A 21,224-nucleotide genomic window follows, 5' to 3' on the forward strand; every position below is an offset into this window, starting at 1 on the left:
AGAGCATGGAGGGGCATGACTAGGTGAGCACCTGACTTTTTACTAGAACCTCTGATGGTGAAGTTAGGCTTGGCTCCCAATGAGCACCAGGTGCTAATCCAGGGCAGACCACTGATGCATGGCATCTGACCCCCAAGGGACTGGTTGCTGAAATAGTCTGGAAGGACAGCTGATGCTGGCAGGCACTGGCAGACTGGTGCGACTGATACACAGGTTGGTATGGCAAGTGCTGACGACACTGGCTTAAGTAAAGACTGGCATGGCAGGTGCAGGCGGGTCCAACTGATATACAGACTGGCAAGGCACGTGCAGGTGGGTCAAGCTGATATACAGACTGGCACGGCAGGAGCAGGTGGGTCCGGCTAATATACTGACTTTCATGGCAGGTGCAGGTGGGTATGTCTGATAAACTGCACAGGCACCTCCATACAGGTTGAGGTGCCTTAAATAATAAGTGTCTCCGAGTCATTTGCTCTGGGCACTTGAGGACGGTGGCTCCTTTAAGAAGGAGGGAGGGAGTGCGCGCCTTATAAACTATGCCCAGCAATCTGCATGCTGTGCGCCCATCCTGGGCAGCAGCCAATGAGGAAGGTGAGGGAGATATGGGAAAGGAGCTGCAGCAATGAGTGAATCGCATCCCTGCTGTGGGAGAGGGGTAGCGTGCAGGGATGGTGGCGTTACAGATGGCCTATGGAAATTGAAGATCGGTTGCCGGCTGGATCTTCATATATGTGCTCCGTTCACGATTTCTATTGTCTGGATGTGAGGAACTATCTTAAGGACTGTTTTTGCTAGCTGGAGCGAAAGACATGCTACGGCTGCGGTATGGAGCATGGACTATGACTACAAACTATACTAGGGGGAGATATAATTACTGTGGGAAAACCAAAAGTTGGGAGACAGTGGGTATCACCTGGTTTTTGGCAGTGGAATTATTGTCCCCAGGATGGGATCTTGTGGACTGGAATCTTGTTTTTGATTTTTTTTTTTAAATACATAATTTCAATTTTTATTTTTTGTTTTGTGTATTTAACACTTTTTAGTAATGTGTTGGAAGATCTGTTTATAATCCTTAGGCTGGGATCACATATATCTATTGCATCAGACTAAATTATTTTAGCCTTATTTACCGTAACTCAACGGCCCAAAATGCATCAGCTGTTTTTAGGCTTTTTTTTCCCTTTTACCTCTATTCTCTGGTCCTAGTCTGGATCCCATCATTACATGACACATTGTGATTAGATGCCTGAACCTGTTTGCTGTAAAAAGTGAAGTGCTAGACAAGTGCTTACAAGCTCATGGCAGACTATAGGATCTGTTTCTCTATCAGTTTCTATCCGTCATTTTTGTTATTGCTGTATGAAAATGACAACATTGGATGGAACCCAGCCTTAGATGCACTATGTATTGATAGCGACATCAAAAGTATTAAACAACCAATACTGTGGAAGTGCATCTGTCACAACTGGACTCGGGACTCGGAGTGAACACAATTTCTGAGATACAGTAGGTTCTATTGCTGTTAGAAAAGCACAATTAATAAACAAAAGGTACATCTTTTGTAGGAAGAGATTAAATAGAAATTTACAAAGAAAGTAACACCCCTACCTCTAAAGAACTCTATAGGACCATGAATTACAGTTGAATTTAAAGAACAAAATTTGATGCTACTTTTTCCACACAGTTTCCTGTGAATATATCAGTTGATCACCCTGATGGGTTAAATTTACAAGGCTTCCCAGAATGGCTTACTATTGTGCTCATTTCATTTTTGCTAGCTATTTAAATATCTTGCATGGTTTAGCTCCATCTAATTACATGATGCATACGCAATAAACCTACAGTAAAAGCTGGTTTGGGCAGGGTTTTCTTTTGCTATATCTTGTGTGTTAAGTTCTCTGAATAAAATGTATTTAAGTGTAATTTTTGTCCTATTTGGCAATAAAAGGTTAGGGCTATTTGGTGACGGCAACCTCCAACTGGTCCACAGTGAACTCAACCAATCAAATCTTTATTTCTTCCAGGTGAACAGTAGAGATGATAATGGCGTCGTAGAGGGAAATTGGAGTGGAGAATACTCTGGTGGAACAAACCCTAGTGCTTGGAATGGCAGTACCAGTATACTGAGGACTTGGAATCAGAAAAAAGAGCCAGTTAAATTTGGGCAATGCTGGGTGTTTGCTGGCGTTCTTTGCACAGGTAATTATTCTCTTTACAAAGAGGAGAGAAATCACATCTTGATTGAAAATGTAAAAATTGAAACAGAGCTCTCAGAGTGTTGATAGTTATAATCCAATGGGGTAAATTTACACTTACCTGGTGTAAAGAGGAAGTTCCATGGTCACTGGACATTGATCATTACATGAGGGCCAGGTTGGCTTTCAACAATCCAATACTATCACTCTTCAAAGAACATCCAAACTCGAGATCATTGGTATAGACCCAATTCCAACAGGTGCTTGTTGTGGACGGTAAGTGCCTGGATAGTTATATAAGTAGGAAAATATCCAGAGCAAAAAGACAAAGTAAAATTACCATAAAGTATCATAAAAACTGGATGGCTTCAAGGGTGACTTACCCTACTGTAGGGGTAGTAGGTAGATACACATCAACTAACCCCTTTCCTGGATCTCTCATCATCCTCAGGATCAAATAGATATGGCATCCATCCATGCTTAAGATGTTTGTCCACATTTGGATCTTTGATGCTTTTCCGGTATTACTCCAAGTACAATATACACTACTTTTAAAGTAAATTTATTAGACATATGAAATTACAATAAAAGTCCTTGTAACGCATTTCGTGGGCTAAGGACTCCTCCTTTCCTCAAATTTCACTTTAATAATAAAAGTTTATCAAGATTGACCATATAATATTTCTCTCACCAACTAGAGTAAAACCATAGCTTTGTAAAGGGGTAACTTGGCCACTCGGATGTGCTCATCCATATAAATGAAGATATATTGCAGTCCCTGACTTGTTCTTGTTCATCCAGAAAAAATAAACTGCTTATCGGGAGATATAGGTTATTTCTCAGTTTAATCTTTACATCAGAATATCATTATATTCAATATCGGAAAGTAGCTGCCTGCAACCATCAATTTCAGAAATTAGAACTTGCTAGATACCTGTTCACCCTGTCATGTCTCTGACAGTCAGTCACACGTTTAGATCCATCGCATTTTTCCCACTTCAGAGGGTGGTGATGAAAGAAACTGTGGTAAGAGACCACTGTACCATCTGCTGATGGCAACCTCTTCTAGGCAGGGTGATAGATGTTGCGGAGCAGTGAGTGCAGACCCAGACTTCTGATGGTGACTTTTGTGAGACTCCTCTCAAACAAAATGTCATAGGAAGTTAAATTAAATAAAAAAAACATCTAAGGAGAGATGTATAATAGTGTATAATATAACAAATTACAAAAATGCTGGTGGGGGTAAAATTAGATATTTACTAAGGACATTTTAGACATCTGACAACCCTTTTAGATAGGTGTCATATGTTTGCTGGATATTTATACTTATAGATAAGACAGAATTCCAATGAGCATTATTGATGGTGGATAATAAAAATCACACTATAATACGGCATAGTCATATAATACTGAATATATATCCACAACACCCAATCATGGACAAAAGGATAACTGCACAACACAATAGAAAATCAACAGAACAACAGGCAGTCATAGAATCCAAAACAGCCAAATTTTATTGTATAAACACAAGCAAAACATATACAAAGATATAAAATGACCAGACAACTGATGCCAAGAAGGGCTAAAAGATGACACAGGGCGTCATCAACAACATGTTTAAAGCCCAAGGTACGGCAGTCCCCATGGTGCAATCATAACGGTGACCGTATAAAGTGCTATAAGCAATATATAGCAGCAAGACAAATCGCCCATAAAAGAATAGGGCAACTAGTCCCTCCTGATAAATAATCCCACATCAAACCCCAAAGTGGCTAATGAAAAATAAGTGCAGGAGTCACATAGAAAGCAGTAATAATAAGCACATCACCTTAAACAGATGACAGGTAATCACAGGGACCCCGATCCCTGGTTACCTTCCTCAGGGGGTGCATAAACCATGTGGGCATAAACTGGTGTATTTATAGTGCAATCCGCCGCCATTAGAGCCCGGCCCAGCGCCGTCCCCCTCCACCACATCCATGCACGCCGAGCACCCGACGACCGGAAACATGTGGGGCCCCACGTGAACCGGAAGTACGTGAATGGCCGCCAAGGATGCGATGGAGAGAGGACAGAGCGGCGCACGCGCAAAGCCGCCAAAGTACAAAAAAGGCCATCTGCAGTAAGGGCAAAGAAGAGGGCAGCGGAACACAATACAACAGATAAAAACCTATAAGTGGTACAAACGCACAGGACTGTATAGGGATACAGGGGCAAATAGGAGGCATACATCAGATGTAATAAAGTTGGATAAACAGTAGGACACTAAATCCAATCTAGGGCACAAATGCATATTACAAGCATAGATAATAATATAATATAGTATACAAACATGCAACTAGGAAAGTATAATCTAGGTAGTAAGTATATATTTTAAAGGTAGATTCATAGCATATAAATTTAGCATAGTCACATATACAAATATACATATGGTATATACAGCACAGCGCCCTAATTAAATTATGCTGAAACAAAGTCCATCGGTGGCAGGCCTCATAATCTTCCTGGAATCCAGATGGAAAGCAGATGGAAAACACTGAGCTGATTGTACCAATGTAAAGAACCTAAATAAAAAACAGAAGAATTAAAAACAAGAATAAAACCAGAACATGATGCGGAAGAACAAAACCCCACACAGCAGAGCGGCAACTAGAGAAACGATGCATAACTGACATTCTCGTTTAGGCCTAGTGGATGTACGGTTTTAAGAGACCATATCCATCGCGTCTCCAATTGGCCCAATCGTTTAGAAAGGTTGCCGCCACGGATGTTGACATTAAGTATGTCAATACCGCGTACACGAAATGATGAACTATCACTCTGATGAAACATCCTGAAATGTCTGGGAATTGTTTTTAGGAGGGATGCATCGACCTGGGTGGCAGCTGCCTCAATCCCCAGGACGTGCTCCCTAACCCTCACTTTTAACTGTCTGGTTGTCATCCCAATATATATAAGCCCGCAGGGGCATGTGGCAAAATAGATGACGCATCTGGAGGTGCACGTAATACGCCTCCTGATGGTATAAGTCCTTGTGCCACTAGAGTTGGTAAATGTGTCGAATCTGTCCACGTTTGGGCAGGCGACACAGCGGCCACATGGGGTACAACCTCCCAGGCATGGAATATTATCCAAAAAAGTCCTTGGTCCTTGACACACATAATGGCTGTTAGTAAGATGATCTCAAAGATTTCTAGTCCGTCTAAAAGTTAGCAGTGCTCTTTTAGGGAGAAATTTATAGATAATAGGGTCAGTCTGTAAAATAGGCCAAGCCTTAGTAAGAGCAAGCCTAACTTGATCTGCCTGTGGATGATAGGTGGTGATAAACCTAAGTTGGTCATTTCCAGTTTTGCCTTCCTGGGGTTTGTACAGGAGGCGATTACGGGTTGAATATTTAGCCCTGTGGTATGCTTTTTTAATAATACGCCTACTGTACCCCCGTTCAACAAAACGTGCCGACAATTCAATGGCCCGTTTCTCAAAATCAACATCCGTTGAACAAATCCTCCGTAGCCGGAGGAACTGGCCAACGGGTATAGAAGATATCATGTGGCTCAGATGACAGGACAAAGCGTGCAACACCATATTGGTGGACGTCGCTTTCCAGTAAATGTCCGTATGGACATTTCCCGCAACATCCTTAGTAACCGAAACATCCAAAAAATTAATCCTGGACCCATCCCACTCACAGGTAAGGTGAATGTTAACCCCTTCCCGACCTTTGACGCCACGTAGGCGTCATGAAAGTCGGTGCCAATCCGACCCATGACGCCTATGTGGCGTCATGGAAAGATCGCATCCCTGCAGATCGGGTGAAAGGGTTAACTCCATTTTCACCCGATCTGCAGAGACAGGGGGAGTGGTAATTCAGCCCAGGGGGGGTGGCTTCACCCCCCCGTGGCTACGATCGCTCTGATTGGCTGTTGAAAGTGAAACAGCCAATCAGGGCGATTTGTAATATTTCACCTATGAAAATGGTGAAATATTACAATCCAGCCATGGCCGATGCTGGAATAGCATCTGCCATGGCTGGAGACCCCGATCTGCCCCCCCCCACCCCACCGATCGCCCCCCAGTCGTCCTTTCTGCCCCGATCTCCTGTCCGCTCCCCTCCTCCCTCCTGTCCGCTCCCCCGGTCCTCTTGTCCGCTCCCCCGGTCCTCCGATCCCCCCCCCGTGTTCCGATCCCACCCCCCCATACTTACCTAGCTTCGATGTCCCTCCCGGTGTCCGGCCATCTTCTCCATGGGCGCCGCCATCTTGGAAAATGGCGGGCGCATGCGCAGTGCGCCCGCCGAATCTGCCAGCCGGCAGATTCGTTAGAAGTACATTTTGATCGCTGTGGTAGGTTCTATCACAGCGATCAAAATAAAAAAAATAATAAATAAACCCCCCCTTTATCACCCCCATAGGTAGGGACAATAATAAAATAAAGAAAATATTTTTTTTTCTTTTTCCACTAGGGTTAGGGTTAGAACTAGGGTTAGAACTAGGGGTAGGGTTAGGGTTAGGGGTAGGGTTAGGGTTACGGGTAGGGTTAGGGGTAGGGTTATGGCATGTGCACACAGTGCGGATTTGGCTGCGGATCCGCAGCGGATTGGCAGCGGATCCGCAGCGGATCCGCAGCGGATCGGCCGCGGATCCGCAGCGGATCGGCCGCGGATCCGCAGCGGATCGGTCGCGGATCTGCAGCGGATCGGCCGCGGATCCGCAGCGGATCGGCCGCGGATCCGCAGCGGATTGGCCGCTGCGAATTCAAAGCAGTTTTCCATCAGGTTTACAGTACCATGTACACCTATGGAAAACCAAATCCGCTGTGCCCATGGTGCGGAAAATTCCGTGCAGAAACGCTGCGTTGTATTTTCCGCAGCATGTCAATTCTTTGTGCGGATTCCGCAGCGTTTTACACCTGTTCCTCAATAGGAATCCGCAGGTGAAATCCGCACAAAAAAACACTGGAAATCTGCTGTAAATCCGCAGGTAAAACGCAGTGCCTTTTACATGCAGATTTTTCAAAAATCGTGCGGAAAAATCTCACACGAATCCGCAACGTGGGCACATAGCCTTAGGGTTAGGGTTGGAATTAGAGGTAGGGTTGGAATTAGGGCTAGGGTTTGAAATAGGGTTAAGATTAGGCTTGTGGTTAGGGTTACGGATAGGGTTAGGGGTGTGTTGGGGTTACAGTTGTGGTTAGGGTTGGGATTAGGTTTACGGTTGGGATTAGGGTTAGGATTAGGGTTAGGGTTGGAATTAGGGTTACGGGTGTGTTGCGGTTAGGGTTGTGGTTAGGGGTGTGTTGGGGTTAGGGTTGTGATTAGGGTTATGGCTACAGTTGGGATTAGGATTAGGGGTGTGTTGGGGTTAGTGTTGAAGTTAGAATTGAGGGGTTTCCACTGTTTAGGCACATCAGGGGTCTCCAAACGCAACATGGCGCCACCATTGATTCTAGCCAATCTTGCGTTCAAAAAGTCAAATGGTGCTCCCTCCCTTCCAAGCCCCGACGTGCGCAAAAACAGTGGTTTACCCCCACATTTGGGGTACCAGCGTACTCAGGACAAACTGGGCAACAAATGTTGGGGTCCAATTTCTCCTGTTACCCTTGCAAAAATAAAAAATTACTTGCTAAAACATAATTTTTGAGGAAAGAACAATTATTTTTTATTTTCACGGCTCTGCGTTATAAACTTCTGTGAAGCACTTGGGAGTTGAAAGTGCTCACCACACATCTAGATAAGTTCCTTCTGGGGTCTAGTTTCCAAAATGGGGTCTGTCATGATTCTCAATGGCGAGAGAACATAGCCCAGCATATATGAGAACTAGCTCTTGGAAGATGGAAACTATACTGACCATGAACTAAACCTGCCGCACAACTAGAAGTGGCCGGGTAGCATGCCTACGTTTTTTAACCCTAGATGCCCAGCGCCAGCCGGAGAACTACCTAATCCTAGCAAAGGAAAAGACAGTCCTGGCTCACCTCTAGAGAAATTTTCCCAAAAGGCAGACAGAGGCCCCCACATATATTGGCGGTGATTTTAGATGAAATGACAAACGTAGTATGAAAATAGGTTTAGCAAAATCGAGGTCCGCTTACTAGATAGCCGGAAGACAGAAAGGACACTTTCATGGTCAGCAGAAAACCCTATCAAAAACACCATCCAGAAATTCCTTTAAGACTCTAGCATTAACTCATAACACCAGAGTGGCAATTTCCGATCACAAGAGCTTTCCAGACACAGTAACGAAACAGCAGCTGTGAACAGGAACAAAATGCAAAAACACACAAGGACAAAAGTCCAACTTAGCTGGGAGTTGTCTAGTAGCAGGAACAAGCACAGAAGGCTTCTGATTACATTGTTGACCGGCAAGAAACTGACAGAGGAGCAAGGTTATATAGCGACTCCCACATCCTGATAGGAGCAGGTGAACAGAGGGGATGATGCACACAAGTTCAATTCCACAAGTGGCCACCGGGGGAGCCCAGAATCCAATTTCACAACAGTACCCCCCCCTCAAGGAGGGGGCACCGAACCCTCACCAGAACCACCAGGGCGATCAGGATGAGCCCTATGAAAGGCACGGACAAGATCGGAGGCATGAACATCAGAGGCAGTGACCCAAGAATTATCCTCCTGACCGTATCCCTTCCATTTGACCAGATACTGGAGTCTCCGTCTGGAAACACGAGAGTCTAAGATCTTTTCCACAACGTACTCCAACTCACCCTCAACCAACACCGGAGCAGGAGGCTCAACGGAAGGCACAACCGGTACCTCATACCTGCGCAACAATGACCGATGAAAAACATTATGAATCGAAAAGGATGCAGGGAGGTCCAAACGGAAGGACACAGGGTTAAGAATCTCCAATATCTTGTACGGGCCGATGAACCGAGGCTTAAACTTAGGAGAAGAAACCCTCATAGGGACAAAACGAGAAGACAACCACACCAAGTCCCCAACACAAAGCCGAGGACCAACACGACGACGGCGGTTGGCAAAAAGCTGAGTCTTCTCCTGGGACAACTTCAAATTGTCCACCACCTGCCCCCAAATCTGATGCAACCTCTCCACCACAGCATCCACTCCAGGACAATCCGAAGATTCCACTTGACCGGAGGAAAATCGAGGATGAAACCCCAAATTACAGAAAAACGGGGACACCAAGGTGGCAGAGCTGGCCCGATTATTGAGGGCGAACTCCGCCAAAGGCAAAAAAGCAACCCAATCATCCTGAGCCGCAGACACAAAACACCTCAAATATGTCTCCAAGGTCTGATTAGTCCGCTCGGTCTGGCCATTAGTCTGAGGATGGAAAGCAGACGAAAAAGACAAATCTATGCCCATCCTAGCACAGAATGCCCGCCAAAATCTAGACACGAATTGGGTCCCTCTGTCAGAAACGATATTCTCAGGAATACCATGCAAACGAACAACATTTTGAAAAAACAGAGGAACCAACTCGGAAGAAGAAGGCAACTTAGGCAAGGGAACCAGATGGACCATCTTAGAGAAACGGTCACACACCACCCAGATGACAGACATCTTCTGAGAAACAGGCAGATCCGAAATAAAATCCATCGAGATGTGCGTCCAAGGCCTCTTCGGGATAGGCAAGGGCAACAACAATCCACTAGCCCGAGAACAACAAGGCTTGGCCGGAGCACAAACGTCACAAGACTGCACAAAGCCTCGCACATCTCGTGACAGGGAAGGCCACCAGAAGGACCTTGCCACCAAATCCCTGGTACCAAAGATTCCAGGATGACCTGCCAACGCAGAAGAATGAACCTCAGAGATGACTCTACTGGTCCAATCATCAGGAACAAACAGTCTACCAGGTGGGCAACGATCAGGTCTATCCGCCTGAAACTCCTGCAAGGCCCGCCGCAGGTCTGGAGAAACGGCAGACAATATCACTCCATCTTTAAGGATACCTGTGGGCTCAGAATTACCAGGGGAGTCAGGCTCAAAACTCCTAGAAAGGGCATCCGCCTTAACATTCTTAGAACCCGGTAGGTACGACACCACAAAATTAAACCGAGAGAAAAACAACGACCAGCGCGCCTGTCTAGGATTCAGGCGCCTGGCAGACTCAAGGTAAATTAAATTTTTGTGGTCAGTCAATACCACCACCTGATGTCTGGCCCCCTCAAGCCAGTGACGCCACTCCTCAAAAGCCCACTTCATGGCCAAAAGCTCCCGATTCCCAATATCATAATTCCGCTCGGCGGGCGAAAATTTACGGGAAAAAAAAGCACAAGGTCTCATCACGGAGCAGTCGGAACTTCTCTGCGACAACACCGCCCCAGCTCCGATTTCAGTAGACACCGCCAAATGGTGCACAGGTTTGCGCTCCCGCAGACGCCTATCGATCTGAATAGCCATCGTCATGGACTCATTCAGACTCGCAGGCACAGGGAACCCCACCATAACATCCTTAATGGCATCAGAGAGACCTTCTCTGAAAATCGCCGCCAGGGCGCACTCATTCCACTGAGTAAGCACAGACCATTTGCGGAATTTTTGGCAGTATATTTCAGCTTCATCTTGCCCCTGAGACAAGGACATCAAGGCCTTTTCCGCCTGAAGCTCTAAATGAGGTTCCTCATAAAGCAACCCCAAGGCCAGAAAAAACGCATCCACATTGAGCAACGCAGGATCCCCTGGTGCCAATGCAAAAGCCCAGTCTTGAGGGTCGCCCCGGAGCAAGGAAATTACAATCCTGACCTGCTGTGCAGGGTCTCCGGCAGAGCGAGACTTCAGGGACAAAAACAATTTGCAATTATTTTTAAAATTTTGAAAGTGAGATCTATTCCCCGAGAAGAATTCAGGCAAAGGAATTCTAGGCTCAGACATAGGTGCATGAACAACAAAATCTTGCAAATTTTGTACCTTTGTGGCGAGATTATTCAAACCTGTAGCTACACTCTGAAGATCCATTTGAAACAGGTGAACACAGAGCCATTCAAGGATTAGAAGGAGAGAAAGAGAGGAAGGCTGCAGTATAGGCAGACTAGCAAGTGATTCAATTAAGAGCACACTCAGAACTAGAGGAAAAAAAAAAAAAAAAAAAATTGTAGCAGACTTCTTTTTTCTCTCCTTTCTCAGCCAGAAATTTAACCCTTTTTTGGGCCGGTCAAACTGTCATGATTCTCAATGGCGAGAGAACATAGCCCAGCATATATGAGAACTAGCTCTTGGAAGATGGAAACTATACTGACCATGAACTAAACCTGCCGCACAACTAGAAGTGGCCGGGTAGCATGCCTACGTTTTTTAACCCTAGATGCCCAGCGCCAGCCGGAGAACTACCTAATCCTAGCAGAGGAAAAGACAGTCCTGGCTCACCTCTAGAGAAATTTTCCCAAAAGGCAGACAGAGGCCCCCACATATATTGGCGGTGATTTTAGATGAAATGACAAACGTAGTATGAAAATAGGTTTAGCAAAATCGAGGTCCGCTTACTAGATAGCCGGAAGACAGAAAGGACACTTTCATGGTCAGCAGAAAACCCTATCAAAAACACCATCCAGAAATTCCTTTAAGACTCTAGCATTAACTCATAACACCAGAGTGGCAATTTCCGATCACAAGAGCTTTCCAGACACAGTAACGAAACAGCAGCTGTGAACAGGAACAAAATGCAAAAACACACAAGGACAAAAGTCCAACTTAGCTGGGAGTTGTCTAGTAGCAGGAACAAGCACAGAAGGCTTCTGATTACATTGTTGACCGGCAAGAAACTGACAGAGGAGCAAGGTTATATAGCGACTCCCACATCCTGATAGGAGCAGGTGAACAGAGGGGATGATGCACACAAGTTCAATTCCACAAGTGGCCACCGGGGGAGCCCAGAATCCAATTTCACAACAGGGGTCACTTGTGGGGTGTTTCTACTGTTTAGGCACATCAGGGGCTCTGCAAATGCAATGTGACGCCCGCAGACCATTCCATCAAAGTCTGCATTTCAAATGTCACTACTTCCCTTCCGAGCCCTGACTTGTGCCCAAACAGTGGTTTACCCCCACATATGGGGTATCAGCGTTGTCAGGAGAAACTGGACAACAACTTTTGGGGTCCAATTTCTCCTGTTACTCTTGCAAAAATAAAAAATTCTGGGCTAAAAAAATATTTTTGAGGAAAGGAAACACATTTATTATTTTCACGGCTCTGCGTTATAAACTTCTGTGAAGCACTTGGGGGTTCAAAGTGCTCACTACACATCTAGATAAGTTCCCTTGGGGGGTCTAGTTTCCAAAATGGAGTCACTTGTGGGGAGTTCCTACTGTTTAGGCACATCAGGGGCTCTGCAAACGCAACCTGACGCCCGCAGAGCATTCCATCAAAGTCTGCATTTCAAAACGTCACTACTTCCCTTCCGAACCCCGACGTGTGCCAAAACAGTGGTTTACCCCCACATATGGGGTATCAGCGTACTCAGGAGAAACTGGACAACAACTTTTGGGGTCCAATTTCTCCTGTTACCCTTGGGAAAATAAAAAATTGTAGGCTAAAAAATCATTTTTGAGAAAAGAAAAATTATTTTTTATTTTCATGGCTCTGCGTTATAAACTTCTGTGAAGCACTTGGGGATTCAAAGTGCTCACCACACATCTAGATTAGTTCCTTGGGAGGTCTAGTTTCCAAAATGGGGTCACTTGTGCGGGAGCTCCAATGTTTAGGCACACAAGAGCTCTCCAAACGCGACATGGTGTCCGCTAATGATTGGAGCTAATTTTCCATTCAAAAAGCCAAATGGCGTGCCTTCCCTTCCGAGCCCTGCCGTGCGCCCAAACAGTGGTTTACCCCCACATATGGGGTATCATCATACTCAGGACAAACTGGACAACAACATTTGGGGTCCAATTTCTTGTATTACCCTTGGGAAAATAAAAAATTCTGGGCAAAAAATCATTTTTGAGGAAAGAAAAATTATTTTTTTATTTTCACGGCTCTGCGTTATAAACTTCTGTGAAGCACCTGGGGGTTATAAGTGCTTACTATGCTTCTAGGTAAGTTCCTTGGGGGGTCTAGTTTCCAAAATGGGGTCACTTGTAGGGGAGGTCCAATGTTTAGGCACACAGGGGCTCTCCAAACGCGACATGGTGTCCGCTAACGATTGGAGCTAATTTTCCATTCAAAAAGTCAAATGGCACGCCTCCCCTTCTGAGCCTTGCCGTGCACCCAAACAGTGGTTTACCCCCACATATGAGGTATCAGCATACTCAGGAGAAATTGCCCAACAAATTTTAGGATCCATTTTATCCTGTTGCCCATGTGAAAAAGAAAGAATTGAGGCTAAAAGAAATTTTGTGTGAAAAAAAAGTACTTTTTCATTTTTGCGGATCAATTTATGAAGCACCTGGGGGTTTAAAGTGCTCACTATGCCTCTAGATGAGTTCCTTGGGGGGTCTAGTTTCCAAAATGGGGTCAGTTGTGGGGGAGCTCCAATGTTTAGTCACACAAGGGCTTTCCAAACGCGACATGGTGTCCGCTAACGATGGAGATAATTTTTCATTCAAAAAGTCAAATGGCGCTCCTTCCCTTCCGAGCCTTACCATGTGCCCAAACAGTGGTTTACCCCCACATGTGAGGTATCGGTGTACTCAGGAGAAATTGCCCAACAAAATTTAGGATCCATTTTATCCTGTTGCCCATGTGAAAATGAAAAAATTGAGGCTAAAATAATTTTTTTGTGAAAAAAAAAGTACTTTTTCATTTTTACGGATCAATTTGTGAAGCACCTGGGGGTTTAAAGTGCTCACTATGCTTCTAGATAAGTTCCTTGGGGGGTCTAGTTTCCAAAATGGGGTCACTTGTGGGGGAGCTCCAATGTTTAGGCACACGGGGGCTCTCCAAACGCGACATGGTGTCCGCTAAAGATTGGAGCCAATTTTTCATTCAAAAAGTCAAATGGCGCTCCTTCCCTTCCGAGCCCTGCCGTGCGCCCAAACAGTGGTTTACCCCCACATATGAGGTATCAGCGTACTCAGGACAAATTGGACAACAACGTCCGTGGTCCAGTTTCTCCTTTTACCCTTGGGAAAATAAAAAAATTGTTGCTAAAAATCATTTTTGTGACTAAAAAGTTAAATGTTCATTTTTTACTTCCATGTTGCTTCTGCTGCTGTGAAACACCTGAAGGGTTAATAAACTTCTTGAATGTGGTTTTGAGCACCTTGAGGGGTGCAGTTTTTAGAATGGTGTCACTTTTGGGTATTTTCAGCCATATAGAACCCTCAAAATGACTTCAAATGTGAGGTGGTCCCTAAAAAAAATGGTTTTGTAAATTTTGTAAAAATGAGAAATCACTGGTCAAATTTTAACCCTTATAACTTCCTAGCAAAAAAAAAAAATTGTTTCCAAAATTGTGCTGATGTAAAGTAGACATGTGGGAAACGTTATTTATTAACTATTTTGTGTCACATAACTCTCTGGTTTAACAGAATAAAAATTCAAAATGTGAAAATTGCAAAATTTTCAAAATTTTCGCCAAATTTCCGTTTTTTTCACAAATAATCTCAGAAATTATCGACCTAAATTTACCACTAACATGAAGCCCAATATGTCACGAAAAAACAATCTCAGAATCGCTAGGATCCGTTGAAGCGTTCCTGAGTTATTACCTCATAAAGGGACACTGGTCAGAATTGCAAAAAACGGCAAGGTCATTAAGGCCAAAATAGGCTGGGTCATGAAGGGGTTAAGATCGTTACTATTGAGATGCCCGATGAGCTGCTCCAGGTCAACGGCCTTACCCTGCCAGACAAAAAGGATGTCATCGATGTACCGTATCCAAAAGGGGATACGGTCCATCGATGACAGCTTGTCCAACAGGAAGAGGTCCCTCTCCCACAGCCCCAGGAACAGGTTAGCATAGGCGGGCGCAAAGGCCGCGCCCATGGCTGTCCCATGGAGCTGCAGGTAGAAGGACCCCTTAAACACAAAGAAATTGTGCGTGAGGGTGAACTCTAGCAGTCTCAGCAGGAGTCCCCTAAGACCACTTGATAGTGTGGACATATCAAGAAAAAATTTAACTTCGGAAATACCTTCCTTATGTTTAATACTAGTGTAAAGGGACTCAACATCTGCTGAGACCAGTAGAGATTCACCCCCAAAACTCAGGCCATCGACCCTGCGGAGCAGCTCACCGGTATCCTTAAGATAGGAAGGAAGAGCAGTAACCAGAGGCTGGAGGTGGAAATCTATCCAGGAATTGACATGCTCAAGGTAGTTTCCCCTCCCTGAAACAATAGGTCGTCCGGGTGGCGACTCCAGATAGTAGGCTGCAGAGTCTGTGTGTACCAAGGCTACCACCTCGATGACACCACTTCACCTGAGAATTTGCCTTTTGAAGATGCTCAAGCAAATTGGTGCCGTTGGGGTGGTAGCCCTAGTACACACAGACTCTACAGCGTACTATCTGTAAGTATAAATATCCAGCACCTTACAGTGATTATGTACTTTCAACAACGTTATATTATCCAAAGGCTTGCTCCATAATAATGTCCAAACATGTGACACCTGTACCAATATACAGTGGGTGCAGAAAGTATTCATACCCCTTTAAATTTTTCACTCTTTATTTCATTGCAGCCATTTGGTAAATTCAAAACAGTTCATTTATTCTCATTCATGTACACTCTGCACCCCATCTTGACTGAAAAAAAAGAAATGTAGTAACTTTTGCAAATTTATTTTTAAAAAACCTGAAATATCACATGGTCATAAGTATTCAGACCGTTTGCTTAGTATTGAGTAGAAGCACCCTTTTGAGCTAGTACAGCCATGAGTCTTCTTGGTAATGATGCAACAAGTTTTTCATACCTGGATGTGGGGATCCGCTGCCATTCTTCCTTGGAGATTCTCTCCAGTTCTGTCAGGCTGGATGGTGAACGTTGGTGAACAGCCATTTTCAGGTCTCTCCAGAGATGCTCAATTGAGTTTAGGTCAGGGCTCTGGCTGGGCCAGTTAAGAATGGTCACAGAGTTGTTCTGAAGCCACTCCTTTGTTATTTTAGCTATGTGTAGGGTCATTGTCTTGTTGGAAGTGAACCTTCAGCCAAGTCTGAGGTCCAGGGCACTCTGGAAGAGGTTTTCATCCAGGATATCTCTGTACTTTGCTCCATTCATGTTTCCTTCAACTACGACCAGTAGGCCTGTACCTGCAGTTGAAAAACACCCCCATAGCATGATGCTGCCACCACCATGTTTCACTGTTGGATTGTATCGGGCAGGTGATGAGCAGTGCCTGGTTTTCTCCACACATACCGCTTAGAATTATCACCAAAAGGTCTATCTTTGTCTCTTCAGACCAAAGTATCTTATTTCTCATAGTCTGATAGTCATTCATGTGTTTTTTTAGGAAACCCTATGCGGACTTTAACATGTCTTGCACTGAGGAGGGACTTCCATCTGGCCACTCTGCCATAAAGGCCCGACAGGTGGAGGGCTGCAGTGATAGTTGACTTTGTGGAACTTTCTCCCATCTCCCTACTGCATCTATGGAACTCAGCCACAGTGATCTTGGGGTTCTTGTTTACCTCTCTCACCAAGGCTCCTCTCCTACGATTGTTCAGTTTGGCTGGACAGCCAGGTCTATTAAGACTTCTAGTGGTCCCAAGCTTCCATTTAAGGATTATGGAGGCCACTAAGCTCTTATGAACCTTGAGTACTTCAGAAATTCTTTTGTAACCTTGGCCAGATCTGTGCATTGCCACAATTCTGTCTCTGAGCTCCTTGGCCAGTTTCTTTGACCTTATGATTCTCATTTGGTCTGACATGCACTGTGAGCAGTGAGGTCTTATATAGATAGGTGTCTGCCTTTCCAAATCTAGTCCTATCAGTTTAGTTAGACACAGCTGTACTCTAATGAAGGAGTAGAACCATCTCAAGGATGATCACAAGGAAATAGACAACATGGGACTTAAATATGAGCAACAGAGCAATGGATCTGAATACTTATGACCATGTGATATTTCAGTTTTTCTTTTTTATTAAATTCGCAAAAATTTCTACATTTCTTTTTTTCAGTCAAGATGGGGTGCAGAGTGTATATTAATGTGAAAAAAGGAACTTTTTTAATTCACCAAATGGCTGCAATGAAACAAAGAGTGAAAAATTTAAAGGCGTTTGAATACTTTCCGTACCCACTGTATGTCTAGTATCCTAATACCCTTTTGGTCCAGATCATTCTCTACATATGGGACACTTTTAGATAGACAAAACATACACACTGCTCCAAAAAATAAAGGGAACACTAAAATCGCACATCCTAGATTGCACTGAATGAAATATTGCAGTTGTAAATTTTTATTCATTACATAGTGGAATTTGCTGAGAACAATAAAACCTAAAAAATATCAACGTAAATCACAATTAATATCCCACGGAGGTCTGGAGTTGGAATGATGCTCAAAATCAAAGTGGAAAATGAAGTTACAGGCTGATCAAACTTCAGTGGAAATGCCTCCAGACAAGGAAATGATGCTCAGTAGTGTGTGTGGCCTCCACGTGCCTATATGACCTCCCTACAATGCCTGGGCTTGCTCCTGATGAGGCAGCGGATGGTCACCTGAGGGATCTCCTCTCAGACCTGGACTAAAGCATCCACCAACTCCTGGACAGTCTGTGGTAAAACGTGACGTTGGTGGATGGTGTGAGACATGATGTCCCAGATGTGTTCATGTCTGGGGAACGAGAGGGCCAGTCCATAAGTTCAATGCCTTCATCTTGCAGGAACTGCTGACACACTCCAGCCTTATGAGGTCTGGCATTGTCCTGCATTAGGAGGAACCCAGGGCCAACCGCACCAGCATATGGTCTCACAAGGGGTCTGACGATCTCATCTCGGTACCTAATGACAGTCAGGCTACCTCTGGCAAGCACATGGAGGGCTGTGCGGCCCTCCAGAGAAATGCTACCCCACAACATTACTGACCCACTGCCAAACCGGTCATGCTGAAGGATATTGCAGGCAGCAGATCGCTCTCCACAGCGTCTCCAGACTCTGTCACGTCTGTCACATGTGCTCAGTGGTAACCTGCTTTAATCTGTGAAGTACACAGGGCACCAGTGGCAAATTTGCCAATCCTGGTGTTCTAAGAACCACAGAAGATAAATATAAAGGGGGCACCACGGATTATATAATGGGATCACCCTGACCTCCAAAACAGTACATCAAAAAACAACAAAGAAAAAGACGAAGGTCATATGAATGGGGATCACCACACATTGGATTTAGCAAAAAGTAGAAACAATTTTATTATGCTGCAAAAACACATGAAACAAGCAATACAGAAAACAGACAGTTAAAAACAATTAAAAAAGCAACACACTTGTTCCTTAGAACCATGGCCCTTAATAAGGCCTGCACCTGCGCTATGGCAAATAGGGCAATGTCACATAGCATGAATACCTATATGGACACCACTGTACATACACTTAGTAATGCAATGAAATAGGCCCACAATAAAGTATACCCGGTGATCACTATGAGAGACAATCCTCTGACCCTGTATCATAAGCACCGTATACACCAGAGGGTTCTGCCATAAGTGCAGACTAATGTTCTCCCTCATACAGGCATGACCCTCACTTTAGCATGCACAGAGGTGAGTGGCCTCACACAAGTCACTGAATAAGGTCTATAGGTAAAATACCGAACATAGACCTCCATGTGTAGCCATACCATACAATACCATGGACATGTGCAGCCAAGTGGATAGCGCAAGTGGAAGAGGGACCCAACGCGTGTCGCCCCGCAAAGGAGGCTTCGTCAGGGGTACCGACCACTGTAACTGTTTTACCTTATATGCAGGTTCCAATAAAGTTTACCTATTGCAGCTGCGTGTGAGCTGCCGCGTGTAGGCTTCAGTGAAAAGACTTCCTGGTAGAAGGTACAACTGCGCAGATGCGCACAGTAACCACCCCCTACCAAGGTGCCATAGTAACCCAGTGTGTATAAACAATGCCATATCTGCATGCAGAGAGACTCATCTCAAAGATTTATCTACCATACACTGGGCTGCAGTGTTTGCGGAGAGAGAAGATAACTATGTAAACATAACTATGTAACGTATGTTTACATAGTTATCTTCTCTCTCCGCAAACACTGCTGTTTATACAGTTTATAGGTAAACTTTATTGGAACCTGCATATAAGGTAAAACAGTTACAGTGGTCGGTACCCCTGACGAAGCCTCCTTTGCGGGGCGACACGCGTTGGGTCCCTCTTCCACTTGCGCTATCCACTTGGCTGCACATGTCCATGGTATTGTATGGTATGGCTACACATGGAGGTCTATGTTCGGTATTTTACCTATAGACCTTATTCAGTGACTTGTGTGAGGCCACTCACCTCTGTGCATGCTAAAGTGAGGGTCATGCCTGTATGAGGGAGAACATTAGTCTGCACTTATGGCAGAACCCTCTGGTGTATACGGTGCTTATGATACAGGGTCAGAGGATTGTCTCTCATAGTGATCACCGGGTATACTTTATTGTGGGCCTATTTCATTGCATTACTAAGTGTATGTACAGTGGTGTCCATATAGGTATTCATGCTATGTGACATTGCCCTATTTGCCATAGCGCAGGTGCAGGCCTTATTAAGGGCCATGGTTCTAAGGAACAAGTGTGTTGCTTTTTTAATTGTTTTTAACTGTCTGTTTTCTGTATTGCTTGTTTCATGTGTTTTTGCAGCATAATAAAATTGTTTCTACTTTTTGCTAAATCCAATGTGTGGTGATCCCCATTCATATGACCTTCGTCTTTTTCTTTGTTGTTTTTCAATCCTGGTGTTCTGTGACAAATGCCAAGCGTCCTGCACGGTGTTGGGCTTTGAGCTCAACCCCCATTTGTGGACGTCGGGCACTTAGACCATCCTCATGGAGTCGGTTTCTAACCATTTGTGCAGACACATGCACATTTGTGGCCTGCTGGAGGTCATTTTGCAGGGCTCTGATAATAAGAAACCTGGCACTCAACTTAAATGATCAATATGGTGCAGCACAGTGGCTCAGTGGATAGCACAGCAGCCTTGCAGTGCTGGAGTCCTGGGTTCAAGCCCCACTAAGGTCAACATCTGCAAAGAGTTTGTATGTTCTCTCCATGTTTGCTTGGATTTCCTCTGGGTACTCTGGTTTCCTCCCACATTCCAAAGACATACTGATAGGGAATTTAGATTGTGATCCCCAACAGAGACAGCGACGATAATGTGTGCAACCTGTAAAGCGCTGTGGGATATGTTAGTGCCATATAAAAAATAAAGATTATTATTATATGATTGTTTAATGTGATTCACTGTAGTAAAACGTTTCGGTCTTACATCAGACCTTCCTCAGTTACAAAATGCAGTGTTTCTATTAGTTCAGATGTGCCAAGAGGTGCAGTAGCAGATCACATTCGCCAGCTATAAGCTTACAGGCTACAATACTTGCATTTATTATTCCAGGACGCACAGTCTCTTGGATCCAGTGATCTGCTACTGCACCTATTGGCACACCTGAAACACTGCATTTTGTAACTGAGGAAGGTCTGATGTAAGACTGAAATGTTTTACGACAGTGAATCACATTAAACAACCATATTGATCACTTAAGTTGAGTGCCGGTTTTCTTATTATCATTACTAACGGTGTGGGAACCTACTCTGGCACCCTCAATAGTTGTGCGCACGGTTCTCATTTTCATTCATTTTGCAGGGCTCTGGCAGTGCTCCTCCTGTTCCTCCTTGCACAAAAGCTAGGTAGCGGTCCTGATGCTGGGTTGTTGCCCTCCTTTGGCCCCCTCCACGTCTCCTGGTGTACTGGCCTGTCTCCTGGTAGCGCCTCCAGCCTCTGGACACTACGCTGACAGACACAGCAAACCTTCTTGCCACAGCTCGCATTGATGAGCCATCCTGGATGAGCTGCACTACCTGAGCCACATGTGTGGGTTATAGAGTCCGTCTCATGCTACCACGAGTGTGAAAGCACAACCAACATTCAAAAGTGACCAAAACATCAGCCAGAAAGCATTGGTACCGAGAT

The 21,224-nt window shown here is 44.7% G+C and overlaps 1 protein-coding gene across 3 annotated transcripts in view; it reads left to right on the plus strand.

Moving 5' to 3' along the window:
* The window catches only part of LOC143765198 (protein-glutamine gamma-glutamyltransferase E-like), a 121,589-nt gene that overhangs the window by 41,802 nt on the left and 58,563 nt on the right, over positions 1–21,224 (plus strand). For all 3 annotated transcript variants that reach the window (XM_077251636.1, XM_077251634.1, XM_077251635.1), the window contains exon 6: positions 2,025–2,199. In XM_077251636.1, coding sequence (XP_077107751.1) covers positions 2,025–2,199 — 175 coding nt within the window. The remainder of the gene's footprint in view (positions 1–2,024; positions 2,200–21,224) is intronic.

The sequence above is a fragment of the Ranitomeya variabilis genome, chromosome 4 (assembly GCF_051348905.1).
Source record: "Ranitomeya variabilis isolate aRanVar5 chromosome 4, aRanVar5.hap1, whole genome shotgun sequence".
In the NCBI taxonomy this organism is placed as follows: Eukaryota; Metazoa; Chordata; class Amphibia; order Anura; family Dendrobatidae; genus Ranitomeya; species Ranitomeya variabilis.